General features: G+C 35.4%; 1 protein-coding gene across 7 annotated transcripts; it reads right to left on the bottom strand.

Moving 5' to 3' along the window:
* Positions 1 to 14: 14 nt before the first annotated feature.
* On the bottom strand, positions 15 to 27,556 carry LOC140747924 (sal-like protein 1). Of its 7 annotated transcripts, none has more exons than XM_073080574.1 (9): positions 27,318 to 27,554; positions 16,226 to 17,992; positions 15,149 to 15,328; positions 14,781 to 14,914; positions 5,761 to 5,856; positions 3,509 to 3,734; positions 3,009 to 3,187; positions 2,500 to 2,667; positions 15 to 2,141 (listed from the first exon to the last, which is right to left on the bottom strand). In XM_073080574.1, exons 1-9 carry the CDS (start codon positions 27,358 to 27,360, stop codon positions 1,770 to 1,772), a joined length of 3,165 nt encoding a protein of 1,054 aa, XP_072936675.1. In that variant the 5' UTR covers positions 27,361 to 27,554; the 3' UTR covers positions 15 to 1,769. The 7 variants fall into 7 exon arrangements, with proteins under 7 accessions (XP_072936675.1, XP_072936674.1, XP_072936671.1 ...); XM_073080573.1 differs by lacking the exon at positions 27,318 to 27,554 and adding an exon at positions 27,098 to 27,289; XM_073080570.1 differs by having other exon boundaries at positions 15,149 to 17,992; positions 27,318 to 27,556.
* Between the last annotated feature and the right edge of the window lie 361 nt (positions 27,557 to 27,917).

The following is a 27,917-nucleotide window of genomic DNA, read 5'->3' as shown; positions in this document are numbered from 1 at the left end:
GGAGAACAAAAAAGAAAAGAATTATTAGTATAATATTTTTTTAAATAATTTGAATACTTTTTGGACATTTACATAAACATTTAATAATTTACAATGATTATTTATACTGACATGACATGACACATCATATTCTCGACTACACTACACACTATATCTATTTGCAACTTGAAATTAATAACTTGTAGGTGCTATGAGAATTTACTCTAGATAACTAAATTGTTGTGTGCGGCCTAACGCCGAACAAGCGTTTCGTTAATACTAAGAGTGTATGCATGATTTATAATTTTCATAAATAATTAAGCAGGACATTTATACACAAATATCTAGGTTTTAGAAAGTATAAAATATATGTTGTGGATCACTATGTTGGTTCGATGTAACGGACATATAAATAAATAGTAAAAAAATTACAGAATTTCTGTTTGACAATCAACTTTGTATTGTCTAGGATGACTCGAGTGTATTATAATCCTTATTAACTTTGAGGTGAAAGCACACGTAATATTTATTTCCAAATTTTATTTAGAATTAAAAATAAATGTGTAATCCATCATTGTTGAAACATTAAACCAGCATAGTAAGCCGCAATCTTTCATTTGTAAACAAAATTTCATTGTAAACTTAGAAACAATCCGCTAGTAAACTAATCGTACGCATCGAGAAATGCATATTTGGAAAGACAATTTATATGGAAACAGTTAACAACTCAGTCTGACGCTGTGCTGGTGACTACTAAATAGTGTTTTGCTCAAATATATAACACCAGTCGCTCACATTTTTACAAAGATATGTTGAAGTATTCTAAAGCAATATAATAGCTATGACTCTAAACACTTATAACTATGTAGACCTCAAATGCAAATACTTTTTTAATTTACATGATATGAATATGTCATTAACCTCTGTTACGTTAGTTAAACATATTAAGTATATTGAGTATCTAGAGTGACAATAGACAATAAGGGGTATACATTTGTATCTACCGGCTTGATCAATATCTCGGCTCGAGAACAACATAAGGACTCTTTTACCTGTATCTTACAAGAGTTCTCAATTATCTAAGTAGGTACCTATATAATTTTTGAAAAGACATCTCATTGGAATGTGGTATAAGATAAAATCATGCATATCGCACTCCAGTTCTAATAGTAACATATAAATATAGTGTAATTAAAATTTTTACGATGTAATTTCACTATTTGTTCATTACATTACTATAATACATTTTATATACATTTAATGATATAGATATAGATTTATGAATTTAATTAATTTTTGGGATAATTTATAATTACTTTTGATGTTATAGCACATGGGACTGCATCCACAATATTTTATAGCAATTTTACCAAACCACGTCTCCTCATCCGTCGGATGCAATCTTCAATGCGCACTATCACAGAGTAATGACATAAACGTGGGACTCTCGCGAGTCCCCGATTGCCCCAGGCCCGTACTCGTGCATATAAGTTACTTACAGTAATACTAGGCGTAATAACACGGAATAACAACTCGTTACATGGCGCTACGTTAGCACGTAATATTATGCTAATAACTGACGCGTCGTTTTAACGTAATATGTATCAGTCGCTCGTTTTCACATACGACTAAGTTCTTTGTACATAATTATGAACATACACAGTTCGCGCGCGTTCGTTCGTGCGTCCGCGCGGCCGCGAGCCGCCCGCCGGGCTCGCGTCTCCGGGGGTCGTCTTCGTCGGGTCGGTGTTAGTTTTGGAATGTGTTCAGGTGTTCGAATTCGATCTCGATTAGACGGTGAGTCCCTCGGTGCGGGCCGGCGGCGGCAGCGAGGCGAGCGGGTGCGGGTGCGGGTGGTGCGGCGCGGGCGGCGAGGGCTGCGCGGCGGGCGGCGCCAGCGGCGCGTGCGCGGGCGGCGAGCGGTAGTGCTCGCTCTCCTCGCGCATCTGGCGGCTGCGCTCGGCCAGCTCGCGGCCCCGCTCGGCCAGCTCGCGCATGGCGGCCTGCCGCTCGTCGTTGCCGTCCAGCGAGGGCGGCCGCTCCAGGGGCGACGCGGCGCCGGGACGCGCGCCACCGAAGGCGCCGAACCCGAGCAGGCCTGGGAATTTGCCAGCGACACCGTTCTGGCCGGCGCTCTGCTGGATCACTGATATTTCATTCAGCTGTAAGACGGAAAAATAAAATCACGATTAATTATAATTAACTATAGGTAACTTAATATTAATAAAGATATTATGATATGTGCAAGTATGTGGTCAACCTAATGTTTAAAGGTCATTGTCGCTCGGAGACATCTGTAACCGACCCCAAAAAGAACAAATACATAGTACGACAGTCTATAAACTTGTTGTTGCCTTTAGGCGTTGCCTCAATTTATACATAATCTTTATTTTCGCATCTCCCCTTAATGTCTCCAGAAAAAGTATTGGCACGCCGTTGATATAAAGTATTAATCAATGCAGTAGTCGTATCTAAGCTAACCACGAACAGTTTTATCAATTTTTAATATGAATGACATACCTTTTGCTGCATGCCGTTAAGAAAAGGCGCGGGTAGATAAGGGTAGAAGAGGTCCGGTCGCCGCAACAGGTCGTGGGGCTCGTGCAATGGTCGGGGCGGTAATTCCAGGGACATGCGACGCCCCCGCCGGGACGCACCGCCACTCCACATGTGGGTGCCCATATGGACCTGGATGGAACAAAACATAACATTACTCCAGTGCAAAGGAAGGATACATATTTCTAAAAATTTAATGCAACGAAAATACTGAAAGAAAGCCTTTCTTAAGTTTCTACCGAAAAAGATATCTAAGGCGCAGAATAATATAGATAGAGATAGAGAACATAGAGAACTACGAAGAACTCTTAGGTTAGGTACATTTACATGATATACCTAGGTATGTATATTTTTCCTTCACTGGTAAACAACAGCGTGAAGTTTGCTAAGTATATCAACACATTTTTTTTTTGTTTGATTTGGGAGGGTACTCCCGTGCCCTCAGATAATTGCTCATTGCAAATTGAACTCACCTTAAGGTTTCCTTTGGTCGTAAAAGCTTTTTGGCAAACGGCGCACCGGAACGGCTTGTCCCCTGTGTGCGTGCGCATGTGGATTTGAAGCGCTGATGATGACGAGAAGTTCTTCCGGCAGACGCCACACAGGTGCTTCGACGACGCGGAAGGCGGTGGGTGAGGGGGGCCGCTAGGCACTAAACAGAAATAGAACATTTAAATTTTTTTTAAGGTTAAGATTTTAACAACGGATATTAAATTGTCATTATAAATAATTTAGGTGTACGTAAAAATTACGAAGCGTTACAAAATATAGTCCCTGTAAAATCTATAGACCTGCAGCTTCGCTTTAGAAGGTACTATTTTAAAAATAGTGCAGAATAGGCATTTATTGCGTTTTACTACAAAATATTTCTACAAAAGTGATTTTTCGAAGTGAATTTATTATTAGGTATTTCTTAAATATTCTGATTTGAAATATTAATACGTAACGTGAAGGTAGATAGTATACAACTTACCGGTGGGTCGTTTAGGTAGCGGAGGCATGTCAATCGGGGACGAGTGTGACATGGGCGGTGGGGGGTGCACGGGTGGCGACCTCTTTAGGTCCATCTTGTCTGGAGATGAGCGCCGGTCCGGGCTGGGCTCGCGGAGCTCGTCGGGCCCAGGGCCACCTGGGGGCTTCTCGAACCCCGGCGGCATGTCGCGGATCTTGTGCGTCAGCATGTGTTGTTTCATGTTACCCTGTAGAAGGATAACCTTTAGTTCCTTGTTGAAAAAAAATGTACTCGAAAGTTATGTACCTAAAGTTTACTAATCCGCACTTTACTATTGCGATGGATTATGGCTTAAGCTCCTCCTGAGAGCACCTTTCATTCTGAGAGGAGACTCGTGCCCAGCAGTGAGATAGTAATGGGCTTACGACAGTATTTCATGTTAAAGCAAGTAGTTCGAGTTAGTAAAGATTTCAATTAGCAGAAGCGTCGATGCTTTTTACTGGTTTAAGTTGGAATGACTGAAATTATTATATTTGTCTTATTCCGTACATTCAAATTAGAAGATAATAGGAACCTAATTCTACTCTGCCGTTAAAGAGCAAACATGAGTGGAGTAGTGGCTACACAGACAAATCAGCGTCAACCGTCGAAGATTATAATTTTAAAATGAGAATTAGCGATTTTGAAAATTGTAAGAGTTATAAGCAGGTGATTCAAGTAGAGTACATTAATAAATATTAATTTTATAAAATTTATTCAAAAGATAGATGAAAAATACCTAAATCATGTCAACAAAACATTGGGTGTGTATTTGTTTTAAACGTAGTTAAATGTTAGCTGCTAAAATAAAATAAGTACCTACAGTTAAAAGTAATTGATTTCGATTGGCTTAGTGTCCATGTAGGTAATAAGTCGTAAACATCATAATCGTGTATACAGGAGTTATTGTTAGAGATGTACTGGCTCTAGAGCTACTAGATTCTATTGAACAAGCTCAATGCAACTCAACTTTAAGCGACCATAAAGCTTGGCGAACAAGAGATAACACACATACTCGTAAATATCAATAGAGAATCATTTCTATGTTTACGTGTATAATAAATTAATAAATACATAAGCAATTAGGTTATATTAAACTTATTGTACGTTTTAATGCATAGGTATCTATTTCAATTTATTACTGACTGTTATCTTTTTATTGCCTACTCAAAGCGGTTAGAAATTAAAAACATCATTAGGAAAACTACGCTTCATGAAAATTATAAACACATTATGTACTTCGTAATGTTACCAGTATGGATTTGCATATAAATACCTACAGTCATGAATAGCCAATGAAAAATTAATACGTTGAGTTGAAAACAAATGCGGGCTAGGCTCGTTACTAGGCGTTATCTTGTCCGTAGAGCAATACCTACTACGCCTATATATGTAGTTGGTTGGGCAATTTCAGTTTAAAATTCGCGATGTATTTAACTACAATGCGAAGATAAATGATATTGCGATATTACAAGGCTAAATACCTAGATTAGGTGCATTAACCTTGTGAAAGAATATTGTGAGTTTAAGCGATGTTACCATGTATAACATTATAATATCTAATTTACTTGCGATTTAGCGGATTAATAGTGGATTAGGTATGCGTAGGTTAAATAGTAATTGTAATAAGTACAGTTGCAAAAGTTATATGGAGATACTTTAATATGGCGACTGCTATTAGCTAGCTAGCAGTGTAGCGATGACAAATTGGATTTTATACATTTATACAACACATACATAGGTAGGTACATAAACATATAATATTACATTTAAAAATATATAATTTAATAATACAACATCATCAGCAATAGGCTAATCAGGGACTCTACCATAGATAAAAACTTTGCTCGTATTACTTTTTAACGTGCCTATGTAGGTATGCTCAATTATTATAGTTTATTTTTACCTTCATCTAGATGCCCATTTTTGGGATCCTATTAATAACAAGCATGATAATTGGACAAATAGTTATTTAGTTAAAATATTCGGTACCTATCGAAATATAAAAGCGTTAAAATTTGTACCAAGGACATGGTAGGTTAGTATATACCTATCTAAGGTACAAGCGAAGTTATAAGATAACGATTAACACAGGATGGGAATAATCGAAACAGTTGCATATACAACTGTTCTGTCTAAATACGAGTAAATATATATTTATATAGATAAAGTTATGAACATTTTATGATTAATATAATTGTTACAGAGTCCACGCTCAGGCGTCTCTCGCATACCGGGTAGACGAAGGCGTTCCAGACATCCAAAGCAGTGGCGTGCGGCGGGCGCGGTGCGCGCGCGCGCCTACCGCACCGGCAACCGCCGCCACTGCTCTGCAACCACAAATACACACACACATTACACACACGTACCACGCAACCACGCGGGACAGTGGATGGGGGACAAGTGGGACAATAACATTGATTTTAAAATTGACAAGGCGAAATGGGACACAGAACACACGAATGGGTTGAAAGGTACATGCATTTGTAAATATTAGAGACTTATTATTTAAAAATATACTGCGTAACCACGGATTAAACTATATAATATAAGTAATTCGTAAAAAATGAACACGTTTAGGTATATTGATGTAAAAGGACAGTAATAGGTCACTCAATAAGGTACATAAGTATTTTATATGTAGGTAATTACTGTGCAACCACGAGATAGTATGTACTTATAATATGAAACACTTTCAAGTAGTGTCGGACACAAGTAACTTGTGATTTGTGACTAAACATATGCCTAAGACCTAAGTATCTCCGGGTCAAAATGACATGCGACCCAAAATAATGTAGAGTTAAGTAAAATACTACAATTTTCTGGCCAATATAAATAACGAACCTATATGTGAATATTTTTGTAAGGTTTATACAATCATGATAACAAATGGTATCTTCATTTGGTACCTATTAAGTATCGAATCTTATATCACATTATATTACATTTTTTGACTAATCAATTATTAATTATCTTAAGTATATAGTTAATTGTATAATTGTTCTTGATTATGACTAATATTATGACTAGCAAAGATTTTAAACGTATATTTTTAATGTTCGTCTGTTTTAATAGTTTAATATGTACCTACCTATGCAATACTATCATTCAAACAATATTACATGATACCAACATTCGTATAGGTAATTAAAAATTATATAATTAAAATTTAAAGTAGCTTCAAGTAAATGCGTAATAATTACTTTTATAAGTATGAAAAAATTAAGTATTTAAAATAAAATGATTATTTATTCATCCGTAATGAATATTAATTACGTGATTACGTGCGTACTTGGTGATATTGTCAATAATATACTGGCAATAACCCAAAATTAATTAATTTCTACGGCTGGTAACTACCTATTTATCTATTTGTATTTTAACATTGAATATAAGTAGGTATATTTAACATTTTCTAAGAAGTAGGCAGGTGCCTATCTTGTGCGTATTCTGCTGTTTCATGATATTTTCGTAAAATGTAGAGTCGCAGATATCGATATACGTAATGTTTTCTAATAAATTCAATTTTTGGGCATAAAGAGTTGGTTAGGTAGAGAGTGTAATATTTCTGCAAATGTCCATGTAACATTTATAAAATATTTTACATAGGTAATTACTTTTTATCATAGTTGTGAATTCGTCCTTACATTGCACCTATAACAAAAGCTATTAGAGAAGATGTATTGGAAAGGTATCATAGGTTAGATCATAAACATAAGGTTTATAATAGGTGTACCTACCTAATAAAGTGGACGGCAAGATTTAAAAGAGTCCTTTGAGAAAATTATATGTTTTATAAATATATATATGTATATATATATTTATAAAATTATATTATATATATATTTAATATATATTTATATATAAATATATATATATATATATATGTTTATATCTTTACAATGCTCTCTATTCCTATTTGGCTAGTAATTTGTAATTATTTAGGTACGAAAGTATTTTCAGCAGTTGAACTGCAGATAAAACAGAAAAATAACATGTTATTTCGCAACAATAATGATATCTGTGATCAAAACATCGCAATAATAATTGAAACATCCTTGTAAAAACTGTAACATCACTTGAATCCTATTACGTGTTCTACGTATCTTTTTTTCCAATATTTACGCCTACTTCTTTATTTTTTATAAAATATATAAAAATACCTATTAATTATAAATGTATAATGAAACTTGCTTTTAAATAACTTATGCAAATGCTCAAAACTTATATAACATAACTGTATAAATAACGAATGTGTTTTACTAACGACAACCACGTTCCCACCTAATCATAATAATGTAGATATTTTACAATATATCTCCAAATGACTCTAGATCATTATGTCTTTAGATATCAAAATGTGATTTATTTAATTCAATTCGAGGTCATATCACACTTTTATAATTTACCTGCTTTATAAGTAGTCAATAAGTAGGTGATTCATATGCGTTGTCGATGTTTTTATTTATATGCCATACCCACATATTCTTAGTGTGAATATAAAAATGCCATAAGTAATCAAATTATATTATAATGATCTTCAAATATGGGCAGGTATTTTTGAGATGACACGTTTGAGAATATTTTAAAAATAAACCACATAACAACTTTATCTTTATCTACTTTAGGCATGTCTGGCGCCTAAAACGTAACTTTTATAAGCATAGAGCTATGTTCTCCACTTTTGAAACCGATTTTGTATACAACCACCACCACGCCTATTTCTACCTAATAACAGCAGTGTTAGGCGCTGCTGTGTTCCGGTTTGAAGGGTGTGGTAAGGGATACAGACTTTTCCGAGGCGTTGCAGCTTAGTCCTCAGGGGTAGCGGCGTATCTGTGGCCGACCTCAGGTAGGAATATCTAATCCTATCTGATATTATAAAAAAAAATACCTACATAGTATTTTTTAAATCTCGTATTTGGATCTAATTCGTGGGCTAAAATCGGATTTATATTTAGTAGTAACACTTGAAGTAGGCACCTGCCCTAGTATATAATATGTTTTTAATCTTTATTTCATGTTGTTTCCCTAGGAAGATATGTATTTCCATATTTAAAGTCTATAATCTAAGATAAAGAAGATCGATGCAGCTCTACATAAATAATTTTATTATTTGTAAGTTTTTCAAAAGCAAATGTTGGTTCCGCTTTTTAATTTACAACTAAACTTTGTTCTTTTATTGGTTGTCAGTTGTTAGATATTTTCGATCTTTTGTAGAGAGCACGATAGGATATTGATAATTTTGAAATAGTCGAACTAAATTTTGTGTCATACTTTTCATTATTTTGTATATGCCTAAACGAGACTACATATATTTACATGTATGTTCAATTAAATTTAGAATGTAGATCATGATATATATGTAAATATGTAACATTAAAACAAGTCTATATGAATTATAATTTAGTTTATAAAATATGTATAAAAGCATTTGTCAAATAAACTTGTATTTATACGGTATTCATTTTATCTTATCTTTCTTGCAATAAAATGGTAAGAAGAAGTAGTATGTGAGTTGAATATTTATATTAAACAAAATATATTTTTATTTATGAAGGAAGCAAAATATAAAGCAAAAATAAAAAAAACATCTCATAGAAGTTCGCAGAAGTAATACCTATTTATTTTTTAAAAAAGTAATAGAAAAAAATTGAAAAGGCTACTTATATAATATATGTTTGTATAAAAAGTAATAATTTATGGCTTATTAGCAATCTTTATACAAACATAAATTTATTGCTAATAACTCTTTAAAAAGCTAAATTATATAATTGTCATTTCATGTCAGTCTCAGCGGGAATTAAAGGTTCTTCTTTATTGGGACGGACGCCACACGCCATCGAGTAACTTTGTATAAATGTAATTTTTGAATAGAATTTGAAGAATAAGAATGCGTTTAAAATAGTCAAGAATTCAACAATAAATAGATAAGATGGACTCTACATCGATTATGTAGAGTTTGGCGCATGAGCTTTATCGGAGCTGTTACTGTTGCTGGCGACATTTATTGTAATTTCAAATCGGCTTGTAAGCAGCAGGCTCCATTAGATAAGCCATCGCCGTGTTACTATATCTTCGCACTACAATATTCAACAGCTCTAGCATGTAGAGATTTTCTTTAACATGATTTATTTAGATTTGCCCAATGATATAAAATACGTTGAAATCAATATATTGATGTAGATACACCGCTACTATACAAATACAAGTAATTTAGGACATTTAAAATGTAAAGTACCTACTTTTAACAAATTTTCATTGACTAAATAAAATAACTAAAAATAAATATAGTAAATACAAATTAACATTTCTTTCAAGACTAAATAAAGATCAAAATAGTAAAAAGAAGACAATAATAGAGTGTTTTTGAAATAAAATGAACCGCAAATATAAGCGGTAATAGTGGTTACAATAAGATGTTCACAGTAGTTGCTAAGAATCTCACAATAAGCCATGTCATGGCATGCAAACTGTTATGGCAAGTTGTATCAAAGTAATATTGTTAATGACTATACTAAAATTATATCTACTTAATCACTGTATTTGGGGAATTAAAAATGATAACATACTGGTATCTTCATTAGTTTGTAATAAACGTGTGATCTTCCACATCCTTACTTGGATATCTAATGATGACTCAATTATTATAAACAAAGCGGTAACGTATGCACAGGTATGAATAACGATTTATGCTACGAGCTTGTATGTAGGCACGTAGTTCAGAGATCTCTATTGTCTGGGGACCTCCGGATTGCATGTCAACTGGTTAGTGACCTCGGGCTGTTTCTTAAGATCAGGGGTTGTGTACATTTGTAGGGACTTGTACGAATAAGGACGACGATCATTTTACGATTCAGCCTTTAATTTTTTCGAGTAAATTACGTCAGTTTTTGAGTCATTTTTACATGTACATACATTGTACATATAATAACAGTTATTGGTGTAAGATTATAGCGATATGGAATATAAATGTGTAATAATTGCGGATTGAAAAACGTGCGAGCCTAATTAAAATATGTCATAGATTATAGTTATTATGTACTTGACAGATAATAATTTCCTCCTACTGTTATAAATCAATTTGCAACGTCAATAAAAATTATAAGCAAATATGCGGAGCGGTTACATTGATATAAGAAGCAAAAATATTTATTAACACTTATAATGTAGTGAGAATGTTACAATTATTTTCATTTATTCCACTTTTCATACGACATTTATTTGTATTAAGTATCTAGATTTTCCGAGAAAATTCTGAATCATCACATACCATTTAGGTAATTGTCATTATAAAATGAGGCTGGCAACTCGCTTAAACATATTAAAGCCAGTCAAAATGTAGGCAAGGAGCCAACTCAAAAATTTCATTATGATTTTATTTCTTTAACCGGGTCGTTCATTTGCCGTCGGCAAAATAGCTTGTTTATTTCAAGCAATATTATCTCCAATTTTTAAGATTAACTTAGGTTTTTGAGAATAAACAAGTGTAACTTTACTACAATATTAAGTAACGTTATTCTTTACTATTTTCAAAAATATTTTAAACCACGAATTAGGTAGTACCTATTTAATTTTACTTGAATTAAAAAAGAAAAGTTTTGCTTAATATAAACTTATTTTGAACATGAGAGGTATTTAATATAAAACACCCTACAATCCTCAATAGTTGTACCTATTATTACAGCTACAGGTACTTTAGACATAGGCCGCGTTGGTGTCGCCGCGGTATGTTCTACCCCAATGGGGAACTCTATCGTTGTCGAATATTACTTTATTACATGTTTTAATTAACAAACGCGCATCAGTCGACATGATGTTAAGCATTTAGTGCACTGCAGCCAAACACTAGGAAATCCTTATGTTCAATTTTATTAAACCATGAATTGACAGTGGTGATTACCCCTAAGATAAGTAAGGAAAATCTTTTTACAGAACGCGCTCTATGTAGAGTGTCAAAAGATGAATTTGTAATTACACATTCCTGTGAAAATAACAAAAAGTTTCTATCTAACACATGACCAAATAAAACCTTGATATATTTATGTACCTACTCGTATGTAATAACGATAATATTTAAAATCGAGTTCTTACTATCTTTAAATAACGCAACTTTGCATGAATTACATTTTATGCAATTGAGTGCCTACTTAAATAAATGGATGAATAATTTACAAGAGTACATTTGGTATGTGCCTGCTCTGAGAATATCCGAAGGGCGACAGGATTTAAAGAATTTAAAGATTGTATCTACTTGACTTTACATAATAGGTATGTGATTATATCAGAAATGTGATGTGATGTTTCCGAAACTTTCTCAAAAGCGATTTAACTCAAGAAAGTTCGCGATTAATTGCAATTGGAGGTATTAAAATTACACGTTGATAGGAATTCACCATGATAAGCTAGATATTGCAATGAATGATTTATGGCGTATGGTATTATAATGCAGATATATATAATTGTTTTACGGGTAAGAGCTTTGAGTAGGTAGATGTTTCATTTTTATATCGTGTTTTGGAAAGTGCTGCCATTAGCTTTTTAATACGTAATTCAACAAGAAAAATGTATAAACATTACATTGATATAGTCTATTTGGACGTAAATAACCATTCATTTAGATAAAGACCCCGTATGGACATTTTTGATAACATACGAAAACGTTACTTTGTGATGCATAAATAATCTTTTTATGACGAGAAGCGTAGGCAAAGGCTCAAGGATTTATAAGCAATAAATATTTTACGACAAGAATTAATATTCTGATCGTTCTCCGTGACGTTCTTTTTATGACTTATCATTTTTGTGGCGATGGTCAGCGACTGCGCGGGCGCAGCCTCTCGCTTGAAATATTGGCCGATCGAATTATAAAACTTGAATCGCTATAAAAATAAAAAACATCTCTTAACAACTTTTATGCATTGTATAAAGTACTGAATTAATTAGTTTAAGTACCACTAAATTGATTTTTGTTCTTTGTTTGGAAGCGGATGTTGGCAACTTGTCATAGGAAATTGTTTTCGTATTTTGAGATCGACGATCTTTATATTTTAAGAGGAAAATGGTTGTTGGATAGAAAATAATATCGTCAAAATGTTGTTAATGTAGCAAAGTTATTAACGCATAAAATTAGTAGGTATTTTAATATTTTTCTACCTGTCAAATGTATGAGTTCATCGTATCTACGGAAATTCGGAAACGGAAGTGTTTACTTTGTATTGAAACTAGATATGTGCCTAAGTAGTAACTAAGTAAGATTCCGATTGGGTATCTATTGTGTTCATAATTTTACGCAATTTGCGTTCAAGTGGCGTATTATAAAGTGGCAATGTTCTTTACATATTTTGTTATTACAAGCGGTGAATAAAGGGTTATTTGACACTACCGTCCTGCCAGTGTGGGGGGTAGGCTTTACAATTCTCCCGTACTCACCCGCACAATGAGTAACTTATTCTTTTTATAATATTTGCGCTATGTAATATTTAATCTTTAAACTACACGAGGTAATAGTAAGGATGGAGGGGTGTCTCCAATAAGGTTTTTAATAATGACGAGCTTAAAGCTTTGTTGGGTTGACTTCGACTGCATATTTCTATGTATACTCATTTTTTCTAACAAGTAGATTGTTGATAACAATAGGTATATCTTTATGGATAGAAAATTAGTTGTACCGAATTGACTATAACATATAAGAACGTTTCCAAAAATAACTTTAAAAATTACAGTTGGTTTCAAAACAATGTTGGAATTCAATAAATATAAATAAATTTTATTTCCTTCATTAAAATCTTAAAATGCTTTGTCGGTACTAAGTTGAAACCCGTTTTATAAGTATCATACAAATATCATACAAACACCCTTCATACAAGCCTATGGCATTGTTACACTGTTGTAGCGGTAATGCCTCCGGAGTTTGACAATTACCGATTTGACCATACTTGAACACGGATAGATAAGTAACGATAGTTATTTTAATTATTATGTTTCATGTAGTGCTTACGTGTATATTAATAAAACGCAATATTATAAAATTGTAAAAAACACAGACAGGAAATAAAATTATGACATAATTAAAATGATAACGAACCATAATATCTATAAATTTATTCCGTAATAAATATTAATATATTTAGCGACCAATTTTTACGCGTCGTAGAGATCATAAAAACAATGTGTTATTAATTAAAATATTTTTTTATGATAGTAGGGTTTGCAATATTAGTCATGAAGTAGATAATGCATGACAGTTTACATAAATGAAGTATGAAAAGCCTTCCGCAATTTTTCGATTCGATAAGCGTAGGTACTTATTATATTATTATTTTTATGTTTCAAATTATCTGTTTCTTTATCTTATATGAATTATTACGCGAAATACTTATATATTTTAGCTACCTACTAAAACATCAATAATATATATTTACTATATTCATAATAAGAAAAATAAAGCTCATGTTATTTTTGTAATTTATTCTAAGCAAAAATTCCGCGATAATAATAAAATTTACTGCATGGAATTTATAGTACCTACATATTTTATATACGTTCTGTCCAACGTGCAAAGGTTCACCAAATAGCGAGATTATACGTGTACCTATCACATAATTATTATAGATTGTTCGGTATTAAGTGCCCCTGATAATAGCATTCATGGGGTTTTGATTAAATCGGAACGGTTGGGCCTACAAGTTTGTGGAGTTGGTCGTCAATTACCTAGCTATCTAAGACGGGGGTCGGGTGTGCAACGAAGACAACGGCTAAACTAATGCGAACTAGAGGCGCCGACTAGAGACTTGTAATTACTGCTTGCAAAATTAATGCACTGAAACTTGGATGAAATGAAACCGGAGCGTGAAGTTTGCAGCAGAGCGCTAAGAACTTGCTTTCTGATGTCTCGACTAAACTTTGGAGGACTCATTTGACTTTGTAAATCAAATTAGACTAGTTTCCGCGTTGCTCAGATGATGGAGACAGAATTAATATAAATAATTTAAAATATTCACATTTTTAATTATGAATAAGGGTATTCGAAGATAGCGTAAATTGAAGGAAACGTCGTAAACGCGTAGATATGTGCCGCTATTTGTGTAACAATAAAGTATGAACTGGCTCGGGGCCAAAGACATTCAATCGGAGCAGTGTATCTAGGTACGTGACTATTACATGATAATCATTTTGGTGGTAAATGTTTATGAACAATACCTACAATGTAACTATTTCAGTGTAATTAAACAAATAATCGAATGCAACGAACCTTCGTTGAGAAGCCACGATCGCAGACGGTACACTTGAACGGGCGCTCCTTGGTGTGGCTGCGGTAGTGAATCTCTAGTGCAGAGTTGCAGGCGAACGTCTTGTAGCAGATGTTACAGGTCGTGTTGCCGCGCACTGTGTACAAATGATTCCGGCATTTAATAACACCTTTCGAATTCCGAATGCAACATGCGATGTTTTAGTAGCTTCCAAATTTATCTGCTCTCAAACAGGTTAATTGACTTATTTAGCGTGTTATCTAGCGCCCGGCAAGTGAGTTATTATTAGTTTATAGTATAGGAAATAGCGAAGGGAATGGAAACGGACGACCGGGGCGGACGAAAATCATAAGATCCCGCTATCGCATACCTGCGGGAGGAAACGCGAGTCCAAGCGGGCTGAAGGGCGATCCGCCGAGAGCCCCGAGCGCGGCCAGCGGCGTGGGCGGCGACGGCAGCGGCGAGTGCTGGGGCAGCCGCGGCGGCGTAGACAGCGCCGACAGCGCCGGGGACGGCGGCGAGGCCCGCGCGCTCCGCCCGCTCTCCGAACCTGTCGCCGATGGGAGGGAAGCCGTTGTGGTGATGGTTTTTACTTCGCATTCGGACGCCGAGGCGCAGACGGAGAGCGGCGAAGTTCGACGATCCTTCAAATCAGAGTCGTCGTCGAACTCCCGAGTAGCGGGCTCGCGCTCGTCCCGGCCGCTCTCATCGTCGGTTCCGCGGGAGTCCGCCCGTCGGTCGCCGGGAGTAGAAGGAGTGGGAAATAAAGAAGGTGGGACGGGAGGGTATGAAGGATAATCACTAATATCTGACCCGTCGTTGAAATGTTGGAAGTCATTAATTTCAGTTTTTTGGATTTGATCGTAAGGAACGTTGATGCGATCGCCTGTATGAAGGCGTATATGCTGATGTAGAATTGTAGGGTCAGCATACTTTTTGTGGCAAACTGGACATTGGTGCAACATTTGTGATGGAGGTTTTATACGGTGGACGCCCATGTGCGTCTTTAAGTTGCCTTTAGTTGTGAAAGCCCGGCCACATAATTTACAACGGAACGGTCTTTCACCAGTATGAGTCCGATAATGCATCTGTAAAGCACTTTTACACGATAGGACACGATGACACACTATACATTCATTGGGGTCAGATACTTTGTTGTCAATATTATCTACCAATTGTTGTAATTTTGAAGTTTCTGACGTTTTTGTTATCTCTATCAAGCTTTCCCATGAATTATCATTGCTGCCTGGACGCGGTAACAGTGAGTTGTAAAATAAGGGGTCGCGAGCTATGTCTGATTCAATAGTGTTTGGAGTAGTATTAAGGAACGGGTTAAAACTTTCAGAAGAGACACTACTCGGTGGAGACTGTGGAAATAGAGGATAGGAAGGAAACGTACGTAGTCCCGTTGCAATTGAAATTGGTCCAGATATCGATGAGTTCTTACTTGAGAGATTTTCCGGTTGATCGGGATCAGGCTTCACGTGTGGACTCTCTCTGCCGATTTGATCTTCATTGCTGTACTTGGAATCCATGCTGCCATCATCGTATGGAGATGTCGAAGGATACCGGTCTTGTTCTACCTCTTGTCCAGCATCGTGTTCATCAGGTTCACGTTTAGGCGTTATGCGGTCAGTTTCATCGAAACTTGAATCGCGTTGACTTTCTTCATCTTGGGGTTCAGATTTAAACATATCTGGTGCCGAGCGGGAGGGACTAGGCGCTGAAGGTTTGCTGAGATCTGCTGGCGTGTCTTGTTCTTCTCGCATTGCGAAAAGTGGGTGGGGTGGCAATGGCTTATCTCCGAGCGGGCGAGGTGGAAGTAAGTCATGATGCGGTGGTCTGTATAGCGGCAAGCTTGGCGGAAAGGGACTCGGCGTACCCGGAGGGAATTGAAGTGGATGGGGCGGCATTCCTGGGATCGGCCCCGGTGATAGTTGCGCTAATAGTGGAGGGTGATATTTATCCAAGTGCTCTGGTATTGGATTAGGGTTCATCTTGACATGTGGGAATTTGGCAGTGTGTCTTTGGAAATGAACTTTGAGGTTCCCTTTGGTTGTGAATCGGGAACCACAAACATTACACTTGAAAGGCCGTTCACCTGTGTGCGAACGAATGTGTATTTGCAGCGCAGAATCGCTCCCAAAAACTTTTCCACAGTATCGACAGCGGTGCTTGAAGAATGGTTCATTTCTTCCTCCGGATTTTCCATCGTAGGGTGACATCTTCCCCGATTTACGGAAAGCAAGTTCATCGGCAAGGTTATTCGCCAGTAAACCTTGTGACGCATTATCAAGAACTTCTTGGGCTCGTTTTTGAAGCATCTCAAGAGTATTAGGCTCATTGAGGGACGGCGGAGGATCATTATTTGTGATAATTGAAGATGCTAATGACGACGATATGGAACTATATGGCGGATGGGACATCATGGGCGGGGATGAAGTGGGAAGTTTGGGAATGGAGATCGGTTCTGTTTTAGGTGTAAGGTGCGAATGAGATGACGGCAAGCTTTGGCTAGTGGGAGGAGTGGGTGCAACAGGAGATGGCTCCCGCGGCGGACGAGGCGGCGACGGCGATCGAGCTGGGGGCATAGGCACATTCGGCTCCGGTTCACTCGGTGGAGGGCTCGGGTGCTGGTCATCTTTTCGTCGCGTTAATGACAGCTGATTTTGTAACTGTCGTATTAATTGAAGTTGAAAAACTTGTTGATGTTGTAAGGTGAACAACGTGCTCTGTAAGACGGCGAGCTCATGTAACGCAGCTTCATTATCAGCGTTATTAGCCATCGCCGTGGCAGCAAATTGAGCTACTGCCACTTTCGTGTTTTGTAAAGCTTCGAGAGTAACATGACCGGCTATAGGAAATGGGAGTCCGACCGGCGGTACATCCGCTTCAGGTACTTCTGCCTCGCCGTCTTCGAGGCTATTGTTATTTTCAGCGTCTTGTCTATGTCTTCTTACTTGTTCTAAGCGTTTATTAGGTCCATCCATTTCTTCATCCCCAGAAACTACCATTTCTTCAGGATCCGAATGCATTCTCTCTTCGCCCATTTGCATCGCTTTTTCATCACATACTCGCTTATGATATAAAAAATCATGGAGATTTTCGAATTGCTCCTGACATCTAGGGCACATGTGTGCCTCAGGCCGACCTCTCGCTTCTTCCGGTAACACATTGTTAATGTCCTCTTCCGAACATGACCCGGAACTATCACCTGTAACAAAAAAAATAAAAATGTAATTATGAATTTATTAAAAAATAATAATATTTATGATAAACATTGTGTGTTCGTATATTGCCAGTAATATAAATTTATTATGTTTGATCTGTTATTTTTTTTTTGCGATCTACCCTCTCGTTTTAGTACGGCCGTAATAGTAGTGATGAACTCGTGACGCGGTGAGGTTTTCGTTGTGTTCTAATTTAAAGGCAGCCTTTTCGTATTGTGTGCGTAATGTATATCATATTTGTACCGCTCGCTCTTATTTACGTTAACATTTTATAGACTGTATATAAGTATTAATGTGATTTGTGCATAGTGCTTAGTGAATTTTAGGTAAATACCTAATATTGAATAAGAAAACCAGAGTCAAATTGAAAAAACTAGTGTGACATTGGGTGTGACATGTGATAATTAGTTTAAACGCGAAATATAACTTTAAAAACATAAACCTGGGATTTAAATCTTGGACCTCCTCTTAAGAGGCTGAGTTTCAACAACTAGGCTATTACTGCTCTAAAGCAGCTTAATCTAAATTATAGATTATATGCCTAATTAGTTATTTTGCCTATGTGTAGCATGTATGTCCACACCTATGTGTGGCATGTATGCTGATTTACACTTACAAATGTTATGTTACTATGATAGCTGTGTAGGATGGTAACATTGCGAAAACACGCGTGCGAGGATGCCGGTTAACCTCGCCGATATCGCTTATTGCGTATTGAACGTAATAAACCTTATTTGTTAAACGTTGTACATAACGGCACAGCAGTGATGGCATAGTGGTTAATAAGTTGTTCATGCTCGCGATCAGAATTTAAATTTTAGAGATGCATTATAACAAAAGGAAAATATAACGTGGAAACCTAACAGTTCTGTAAAAAGATATCAAAGTCTGTCTTATTCTGAGAGGAGACACATCCAGTAAAGGGTTGGTGATGATGCCGCGTAACGACGTACTAACAAAATACACAGTGATAGGGTGTATATACAGGAATTTCGCTATTTTTTTTCGATTGTAACGATCTGAAATACCCTTTAAGATAAATAAACGTAATAAAGCGCGAAACTTAATTAATGTATCTATAATAATTAATGTAGATATATATATTTAAACGTTGAATAAGATTTAAAAGTAACATAAAATAGAGAGGCAACCAGAAAATCAAAGTTCGAACAAACATTTAAGAAAATTTAGTTATTTAAACCGAAACAAATAAATATCTGTAAAGTATTAATCTATAACGCATTCTAATAATAATATATCTGTTAGTGTTTATAAATAACATTCGACGAACTTTAAGAATGCCTACATAGTCACGAATTCCATATTAAGTTTGTATCCACACTTACTAATCCATGGGAACTTCTATTACAAAGCTACAGCTACTCGATAACAGATGTCGCTAGTCGCTATGAAACAAACGATGAAACATAGTCATTGATTTATGTAGAACAAACTACGACTAAGAGAATGAATGAGATGTGAATAAAGATAGGTATTTCGTAATAAAAGATATTTTTAGTAAACTTAATTATTGACAGATTCCTGTATAAAATACGTAGATACTTACCTAAGTTAACTTACATACCTACTTAGGAACTTCCCTTGTATATCAGGAACTTACCTACATATATAATTATAAGCAAAATAATAGAAGATGTATAAAGACTATAATATTGACCTATTCTTAGCACATAATACAAGATGTTAGAAGTTAATGTTAGAAGTTTTAAAGTTCTACATAAGGTATAGGTACTCGTAGGTTACCAATTAACCATTAAATGCTTTATCTTCAGTCTACAATTTAGAAAGCTATATTGTTAAATGCTTTTTGAAGAAGTCAAGTTGACGTCAGAGCCTATACTTAAATGTACCTACTTTTGTAGGTATATCCTTTAAGTGTTGAAATACATACATTGCGTAATAATGAGTCAATATAGGTAAATATATTTTGATGCAGTACCTAAATAGCATCGTAAACTAAGTATAAAGTAATTATTTATATGGAGTGTGGACGATATTTGAATGGGTGACCTTAAGTTGGTAAAAGTTTTTAGGCGTCTACATGTCTACCTTATGTTTAAGCTGGGGTCTTAGGTTCGAATTATCGGTCTCTCTTTTCCCGAAGTTAAGAGTATTTTGCTTAATTCATTGTTATAACGGCGAAGGAACATCATGAGATTACCTAGAAATAGCCCCTAATGTTGCTTCAATTGTAGATATTTGCATCTTAATTAATATTTCGTGTAACCTTAATTTAATATTTCCATTCTAGTTTAATATTATTCAATGTTTATTGTTTAATTGGTTGTCTATTAATATTAGAAGTGAGTGAACTGATTTTGACAGAACTATAACGCAATGTTAGAGAACTCTACCGCGAGGGCCATCAGTCCTTTCTCTACTATGTATTATTTAGTTAGAAATTATACAAATATAATTAAAAGCCTGCCTTCAAATATGTCCGTAAACTAATTAACATTATGCAACGATCCTGTCTACAATTCTTTGATATTGATAGGTAATTCTATTTTTAACTCGAATGTATCTACGATTTACTTGAAATAGCGCTGTTATCGTTCTTGTGACAAATTTAATCTCGATGGGCGGATCTGACGACATGCACGCATGCAAGACGACTTTATTCATTTAATTAATTTTCCCTTTCATAGCGTAAACTAAAATCAATAAATTGTGTCAAAAAATATAAATACAACACTTATTCTTAATCGTTAGGTGCCAATTTTTAAAGAATCGAATAATTTTGTAAGTATTCCTAGTTAGTAGTTAGTAGCTAGTAATTTTGTTAGGTATATCTATATGATGGCATTTCTATGTACAGAAAATTTTATGATTATTTAAGTGGAATATTAATATATTAAACAAGATTTAATAATACCTATTCATTACTTCGCGTTCGGTAGATACTTACCTATCTAAAGATTAACTAGAAATATAAGCAAATTTTAGCGATTACTAACATTATGAACCTAGACTTTAAACCTACTGTGTAGGTAAAAATTCTTCTTTCAAAATTAGTAATATTTATTTTTAACTTTCGTTCAATATTTACATTGAATGGGTAGGTACTATTTGTACGATGTTCTATTAATGAGCTCTATCTATTGATTGAAACTTCTCAAAAATATTGACTTCAATCATATTAGCCTTATCATAATATATCTTTGCTTACAAGAAAGTGCGCGATTATATACTTTTCTATTACATTCATAGAAAAAATCTATTAAGTACTTATTATGTATGAGATTGTAGATAATATCTATGACAACTATAAATGAATAAGATTGCGAAGGATTATCAATCTAACAAGTCATGAAGTTCTGATGTTACCTAAGCTATAATTTTAGCCTGTAGAGAATTAACCTTAGAGCCTAAGTCTAGAGCCAAACCGGACTTAGATATGAGGCCACATAACGTAGTGTGGTGCTAATAAGAAGCGAATAACTTGACGGGTTAAGTTTCGTTTAAGTAATATAATCGAATCAAAATTGTCCGCCTTAACTTGAGAAGTAAAAAGTATTGTGCATGTAATTTCCATTGGAGTGTCGTAGGGTATAGGTACTCAAGAGTTCTTCCAGGGCTTCCAGGGCACGTGGGAAGTGAATAGTATGTAGCCAGTGTGAGTACTAGGTACTTAGGACAAAATAATTGTGTTCACTATTTTAACTGGGGTTTTCAGATACAGGAATTGAAACCCGAATAGACATGTTTTTAGACCTTCATAAAATATGATTTGTTTTGAGAACCTGTTACATTTATATTTATCAGTTCAGATCTGGGGCTATTTATACTATAAAGTATAGGGTAGGTGCAGTGGTAGTATTTTTTAACTCGAGTACCCACTATTTTTAGCAGATAGCCTAGTGGTTAAGAAACTGGAACTATCGATCGAGGGGTCCGAGGTTCAAATCCCAGGCACGCACCTCTGATTTTTCAAAGTTATGTGCGTATTAGAAATTAATTATCACTTGCTAAAAGGTGAAGGAAAACATCCTGAGGAAACTGCATACCTCATAGATTTATAAAAAAAAAATTCAAAGGTATGTGAAGTCCTCCAAAACGCACGCGGCCAGCAGCGACTATGGCCTGATCCTTCTCATTCTGTGAGTAGACCCGTGCCCAATAGTGGGACAATAATAGATTGATGATGATGATGATGTACCCACTACTTATAATACAAATTTTATATCTAGTTGTAACAAATAATGTATATTAATGTTACAATACGCGTTTAACATGACAAAGAACCGACGTTATTACTGCAACAGTACGTTGCATACAGTCTACATATGTACATATCATACACAATACTGCATCTCTTTGTCATATTGCCAACCAACTGGAACATATAGGTTTTTTTATAATATAGAAGTAGCAGAGGAGCATGCCCTCCACCTGATGGTAAGTGGCTAATCTGTAATCAACTCCAGATATGATTACATGTTCCTACCTGAGGTCAGCCACAGATGCGCCGCTACCCCTGAGGACTAAGCTGGGACGCTTCGGAAAAGTATATCTTCTTACTACACCCTTCAAACCAGTATACAGCAGCGCTTAACACTGCTGTTATTAGGCAGAAATAGGTGTGGCGGCTGCCGGAGTCGAACCACAAAGAGTTCTTCCACCTTCAATATAACACTCCTAGAGAAATTTCGTTATAAAGTAATATAAAACGAGTAAGCAGGAAAGATAGGTGAAGACTATTTGATCATAATATATTTCGGATCTTTGGCATTTAACCAATGATAAGTAATGAGGCTAGAAATTAGTATTTTAATAGATAGACCTAAATTAATAGACCGCTGATGAGTTTTAACGCTATTTACCAATGTGACTACCTCAAGTAAGAAATACTTATTACATTCTTGAAGCCTATCTTGAAGAATATCCTACTAGAAAGAGCTGAGTATCTATAATAGGTATATTTCAGTATATTTAATCCAGAAGTACTCGTATCTCGTATACCCGAAGTACTCGATCCAATGACTAATCCAGTTAAAAATTAGATTAACGATATTTTTGTCATGGTATTAACTGGAATTATCCAGATGAACAATCAAACGCTATTTTAGTGTTTCCAGGAAAATAATACGTAGTAAACAGTATTTTTCATATTGCATTTTTTCGAAGACCATTTAAAGGCGGAAATCTCCGAAAAGTTTAGCAGCTCTACATCGTACATTACATTACATTTTATTTCTTTAAATGGTTTATAATAATAAATAATTATATAACGTATTCTGTGTCATTCAGGTAAATCTAGGTAATATCCAGCTTCCTTTATACAGTTACTTTCATCTAAGTATCTGAGAATTTGTATTCATCACGAATACATAGCAAAAGCTTACACATTCAGTTAAAATTAGAAACTGATTTACCATTTAATTCTGTTTATAGCAAATTTATTATTAGTATTCTATTTTTAAAATACAAATCAAAATTGAAGCTACGTCGGAAATTTTCTTTAGATTTTCCATTTTATAAATAATTGGATTTTTGATCACGCTTAGTAATTGTAATGTGACCGATAGGTACAAATCATAAAATTATTTTAAGTGTATAAATTAGTATGCGTATTAGATAGTTAAACAATAGCTGTATTAAAAATGTAAGTGGGTAGGTATATCATCCACATTAGAATACAGTTGAATACAATAAACTTAGTATTTAATCTATTACTTTTGAATGATTTCCAATTACCTATATATGGACATTCATGTACTTTAAAAGTGTCAGTTTAAAGTTCATTTTTATGTAAAATACCACCTATTATGTTTATAAAAACGGAAACTGTAACAAATAGGGCCGTGGATAGCGCAATTAACAATAAAACAAATAGACAATAGATAATCTCAAAATCAGTTTTGAGTTTCGGAAGCTTTTAGTATTTTGCCTAACAATTTTTAACCGTATTAGTATCACGTTTCGGATAAAATGACTTATTAATTAATGAATATGACTGACTTCAGTTTTTTGACATTCGAGCATGCGGTTCACCTGTAACTTCTAGGATGATAAGAGTTAGGGATGATAGGCGCGTTTCTTCTCCTGAGAGCCAATTTGAAAGTGAATTGATTTGAACATCGTGTGTCTGTACCTTACTACATTCTTCAAATTAAAATGTAGAAGCGTAGTACTTTCGTTATAAAATAAAAAAGGTGTGGTTATGATCCATGGTTGAAGCATGAATGTGATAGATTCTACAACGTATTATGTATTACTATGACATAAACTCTATTTATATTATAGGTGGTAATCTCGGAGATGGTAGGCCTGTACAAGTTATCATAGGTTTTAAATTTTTATAAATTGTTAAGTTTTAATATTCTTAAATTCATAATAAGTATTAGCTTTTAACGTACGTAGAGTAATATTTTCTTAAATTAGCTGGGTATATAATTTTCGAATGCTGAATTATTTTTTTTTATCTCTATGTTGTGTAGGATTCTAGGGTTGCAGAAAGAGAAAGGTATCTTCGGCAGATTAATCATCTTACTTACCTCACTATACTTATATTTTTATTTTTTTATAAATATTTTCCAAAACGACGGTAAATTATGGGTTTAGATTTTTTTTACGGGACCCTAATACATTTTAATTTCATATTAACTATAAGCAGGTGTATTAAATTCAATGTGACGGAAATCTATTTGACCTTTGCTATAGCGAGCATCACTAATCATCTATTGTTATAATTCATGTTCGATAGATAACGGGTTTTTCGAAATTCGATTATAGACATTACTTATTTTAAAACTAACATACTTATTGGTCTACGATAAAAAGTGTCATTTAAAAGTGCAATATAAATTACATTTGATTTAAAAGTAATTCGACTTTTGTAACATTGACATACAGACATATCTATAATTTAGATTATAGTAGTTTAGATTATACTATTTAATCGCTAATAATATGTTTCCAGTTATCAAAGAACAGGTTCCATTGTTTATGGCCTTTTTATGGCGTTATGAAATTCAATTTGAAGTTAAATTTCCATAATATATATATTATACCAGAAAAGATATAAAGCTTATACCTTATATCGGAATATTAATATGTACCAATACATTTGCCTATCGGACATTCGACTTTCTCTAAGGTTTTTATGTCCAATCGACCCATCGTTTCTATGGATATGATGGTGAAACATTTTGATATGGCATTTGAAAGTAAAATATGAATGCACGGCTCTAATGCGCCCTTCTTTCACACCGTTGGAACTGTTTACATTAAAATGCGAACGAAAAGTGAGCACACTCACAAAACATCGTCGGTAATCCGGAATAATCTTGCGGTGAGGGATTAAGTGTCTCATTTGTAGCAAGATACCGGAGCGTTTAATATTTTTTCAAGAAGAAGGATTAGCCGTTTCTGTTTGTCGCAATTTGGCTGTGAGCTCTCGATTTATAAGCGACGAGCGGCGCGGTCAAAGCCGCCGCGCACCTTACGCAGAATTATACAAAAAACGTTATTGCGTTAAATCTTCAACGAGCGCGCCGCTCCACCAAAATTCAATGCTACGTTATTCCTATTTCATACAGGAAAAAACTACAAAGAAATAAATGTTATGTGCCCACATTCTTCGTGAAACATTAATCAATATTCGTAATTACACCTACCTGTCCTCTAACAGGGTTAGATATCAATTAAACGTTTATTTGTATTCAATAAACCATTTAAATATTTTGACTTTATAATTTAAAACTTGGAGGTAATTATTCCACTTACAGAAAGTCAATAATTTATAAATCAATAGTAATTACTATTCATCATTCAAGGTAAATGGTCGGAGTATGCTCGCCTAGATACTAATATATCATTTTAGTACAAAATAAACCGGCTCTCTGACTAGTTTAAAATTTATGCCTCTCCAAACAAACACGGATCAAAGAATATTTCATAGAGAATATGATTAGGCAGGTTTTCAATCGTTAGTAGATAAAATGGCTCTAAAATGTTTATAGAGCAGTCATAAAAGAGTGTAGCGGTCAGATTAATAAAATTTGACGGCCTGTCACTCTACTAATATAGAGCCACTTAAGGCTTTTATGAAAATGTTACACAAGCGACCGCTATACAGATTTAGATCTTATTGTATATAAGCTGAGTTCTATTTTTGAACTATTGCACAACTATTTACTAAGCACTTATCTACAGCAGATCAAATGTTAAGCAAATATGACTAAGTTCGCTTAATTATTAATTTTTATTTCCATTTTAAATTGTTGAACAAAAATGTCGTATCCGAAATAAAACCTGTTTCTTAAATAGCTAAATTTATTGACACATAATTTTAGACAGAGCTTTCAACATGGAACTTTTGGGCACATGTTATAAAATATTAAATCAATTTAAGCTCGGAACTCTACATAACGAGCCGGCTAAAAATAAATGACAAAATGTAAATTGGTTGTTATTTATAGCAATCATCACTTTCAGATTTTAAACTTTATATTATTGTTAACGTAAGCTTAACGCAAACTTTCATCATGTTTTGATAATCTGTTGTCTAATAATAGAAAAAACACTTTTGTAAACTTCTTAGAATAAAATTACGTCACTTGTCAAAGCAGGAAAATTGGTAGTAGTACTACGTCCTACTAACAGCTCTACATTCTTTATAACAGGCACTACAGCAAAAGTTCCAAAAAGCTCACTTGTTAAAATATTGTTTTATACTGATTTTAATAAAATGTGCACGATTAACAACTAAAATTATAATCATTATTATTACGTATGTAGCCAATTAAAGCTTAAATTGATACGAACAGTAATTTTAATTAAACTTGTCCAATTGAAAAGATTAAAATCACAGGCACAAAATATTCAGGAAGTTTTCAAATTCAAAACATTACCCTGAAACTGTTTTTGTTTAGACTATAACAACCTTTTTAAAAGTTTTTCAACCATTGTTGGAAAGTTTTCGATTTTATTGTAGAGTCTATTTACAAAAACCGTCGTAAATCGTGTAACTCTATCACTATGTCCACCTACCAGCGTATGTTTTTCTTCAAACTCAAAGATCGGATACAATTGAAACGTGTAAATTCACTGCACTGTTTACTCACCACGTCGCGGGCGAATTTTAGTGCTCACTTTTTGATGAATGCCAAATTTAATCGTCGCTAACTGAATCATGGTCGGTGTGGATGCGAATCGAGTGATCTATGAAAACCTCGACGGGTGCACGGAACTGTACGTGTCTCGAGAGGGTCACAGGTCTCTAGAGCGGCAGTACCGTCGTGTGTGATGTGCTGTGGTGGATGTTCGAGGTGGAGTGGTAAGTACCGATGGAGACGCGGCGGACGCAGGCGGGCTTGATGCGCGGCATGGTGAGTCGCGCTGGCGGCTCAGGGCCGGCGCATGGCAGGGGTGGTCGCGGCGGAGCACTGGTGGTGCCGAGGGGCACTGCACGCGGCACGCTCGGGATCACTCGCGGGGCCGGCTACGCGGCTCGCTCGACGTACGGACTCGGAGTGCGGAGCGGACACGGAGTGCGGCCGGCCGCACCTCTCGCCATCTGAAGCGGGACTGAGCGCGAGGCGGCGGCGGGCGGCGGGCGGCCGCGCGCGCGCGCACCAGGTATACGGTTATGACAGGGAGGCGGGGCCGCGCCCGGCTCATAAATCAAACTTCGCCCATTCGCACGCGCTCCACGGGGCTCCCTCCTCCATATTCCATATTCGGGGCGGGGCATATTTTCATAATCATAACGCCTCATATTCATAAGTGACATGTGGCCGCGGCCGGCGAGCGAGGCGGCGGTGGGCGGCGCTGACGCCCGCTAGATGGCGGCCGCTCGCCCCGCGAAGCCTCCCACATTCGCTAATTGAAGCTGCACTTTGTAAGTTATAATCCTTTGTTTGTCAATTCGTACACAGTTTCATA

This window comes from Epargyreus clarus, unplaced genomic scaffold (assembly GCF_041222505.1).
Source record: "Epargyreus clarus isolate Ecla_fem2 unplaced genomic scaffold, WU_Ecla_fem_2.2 ptg000015l, whole genome shotgun sequence".
NCBI lineage: Eukaryota > Metazoa > Arthropoda > Insecta > Lepidoptera > Hesperiidae > Epargyreus > Epargyreus clarus.
This window is presented reverse-complemented; position numbering and strand designations above follow the sequence as displayed.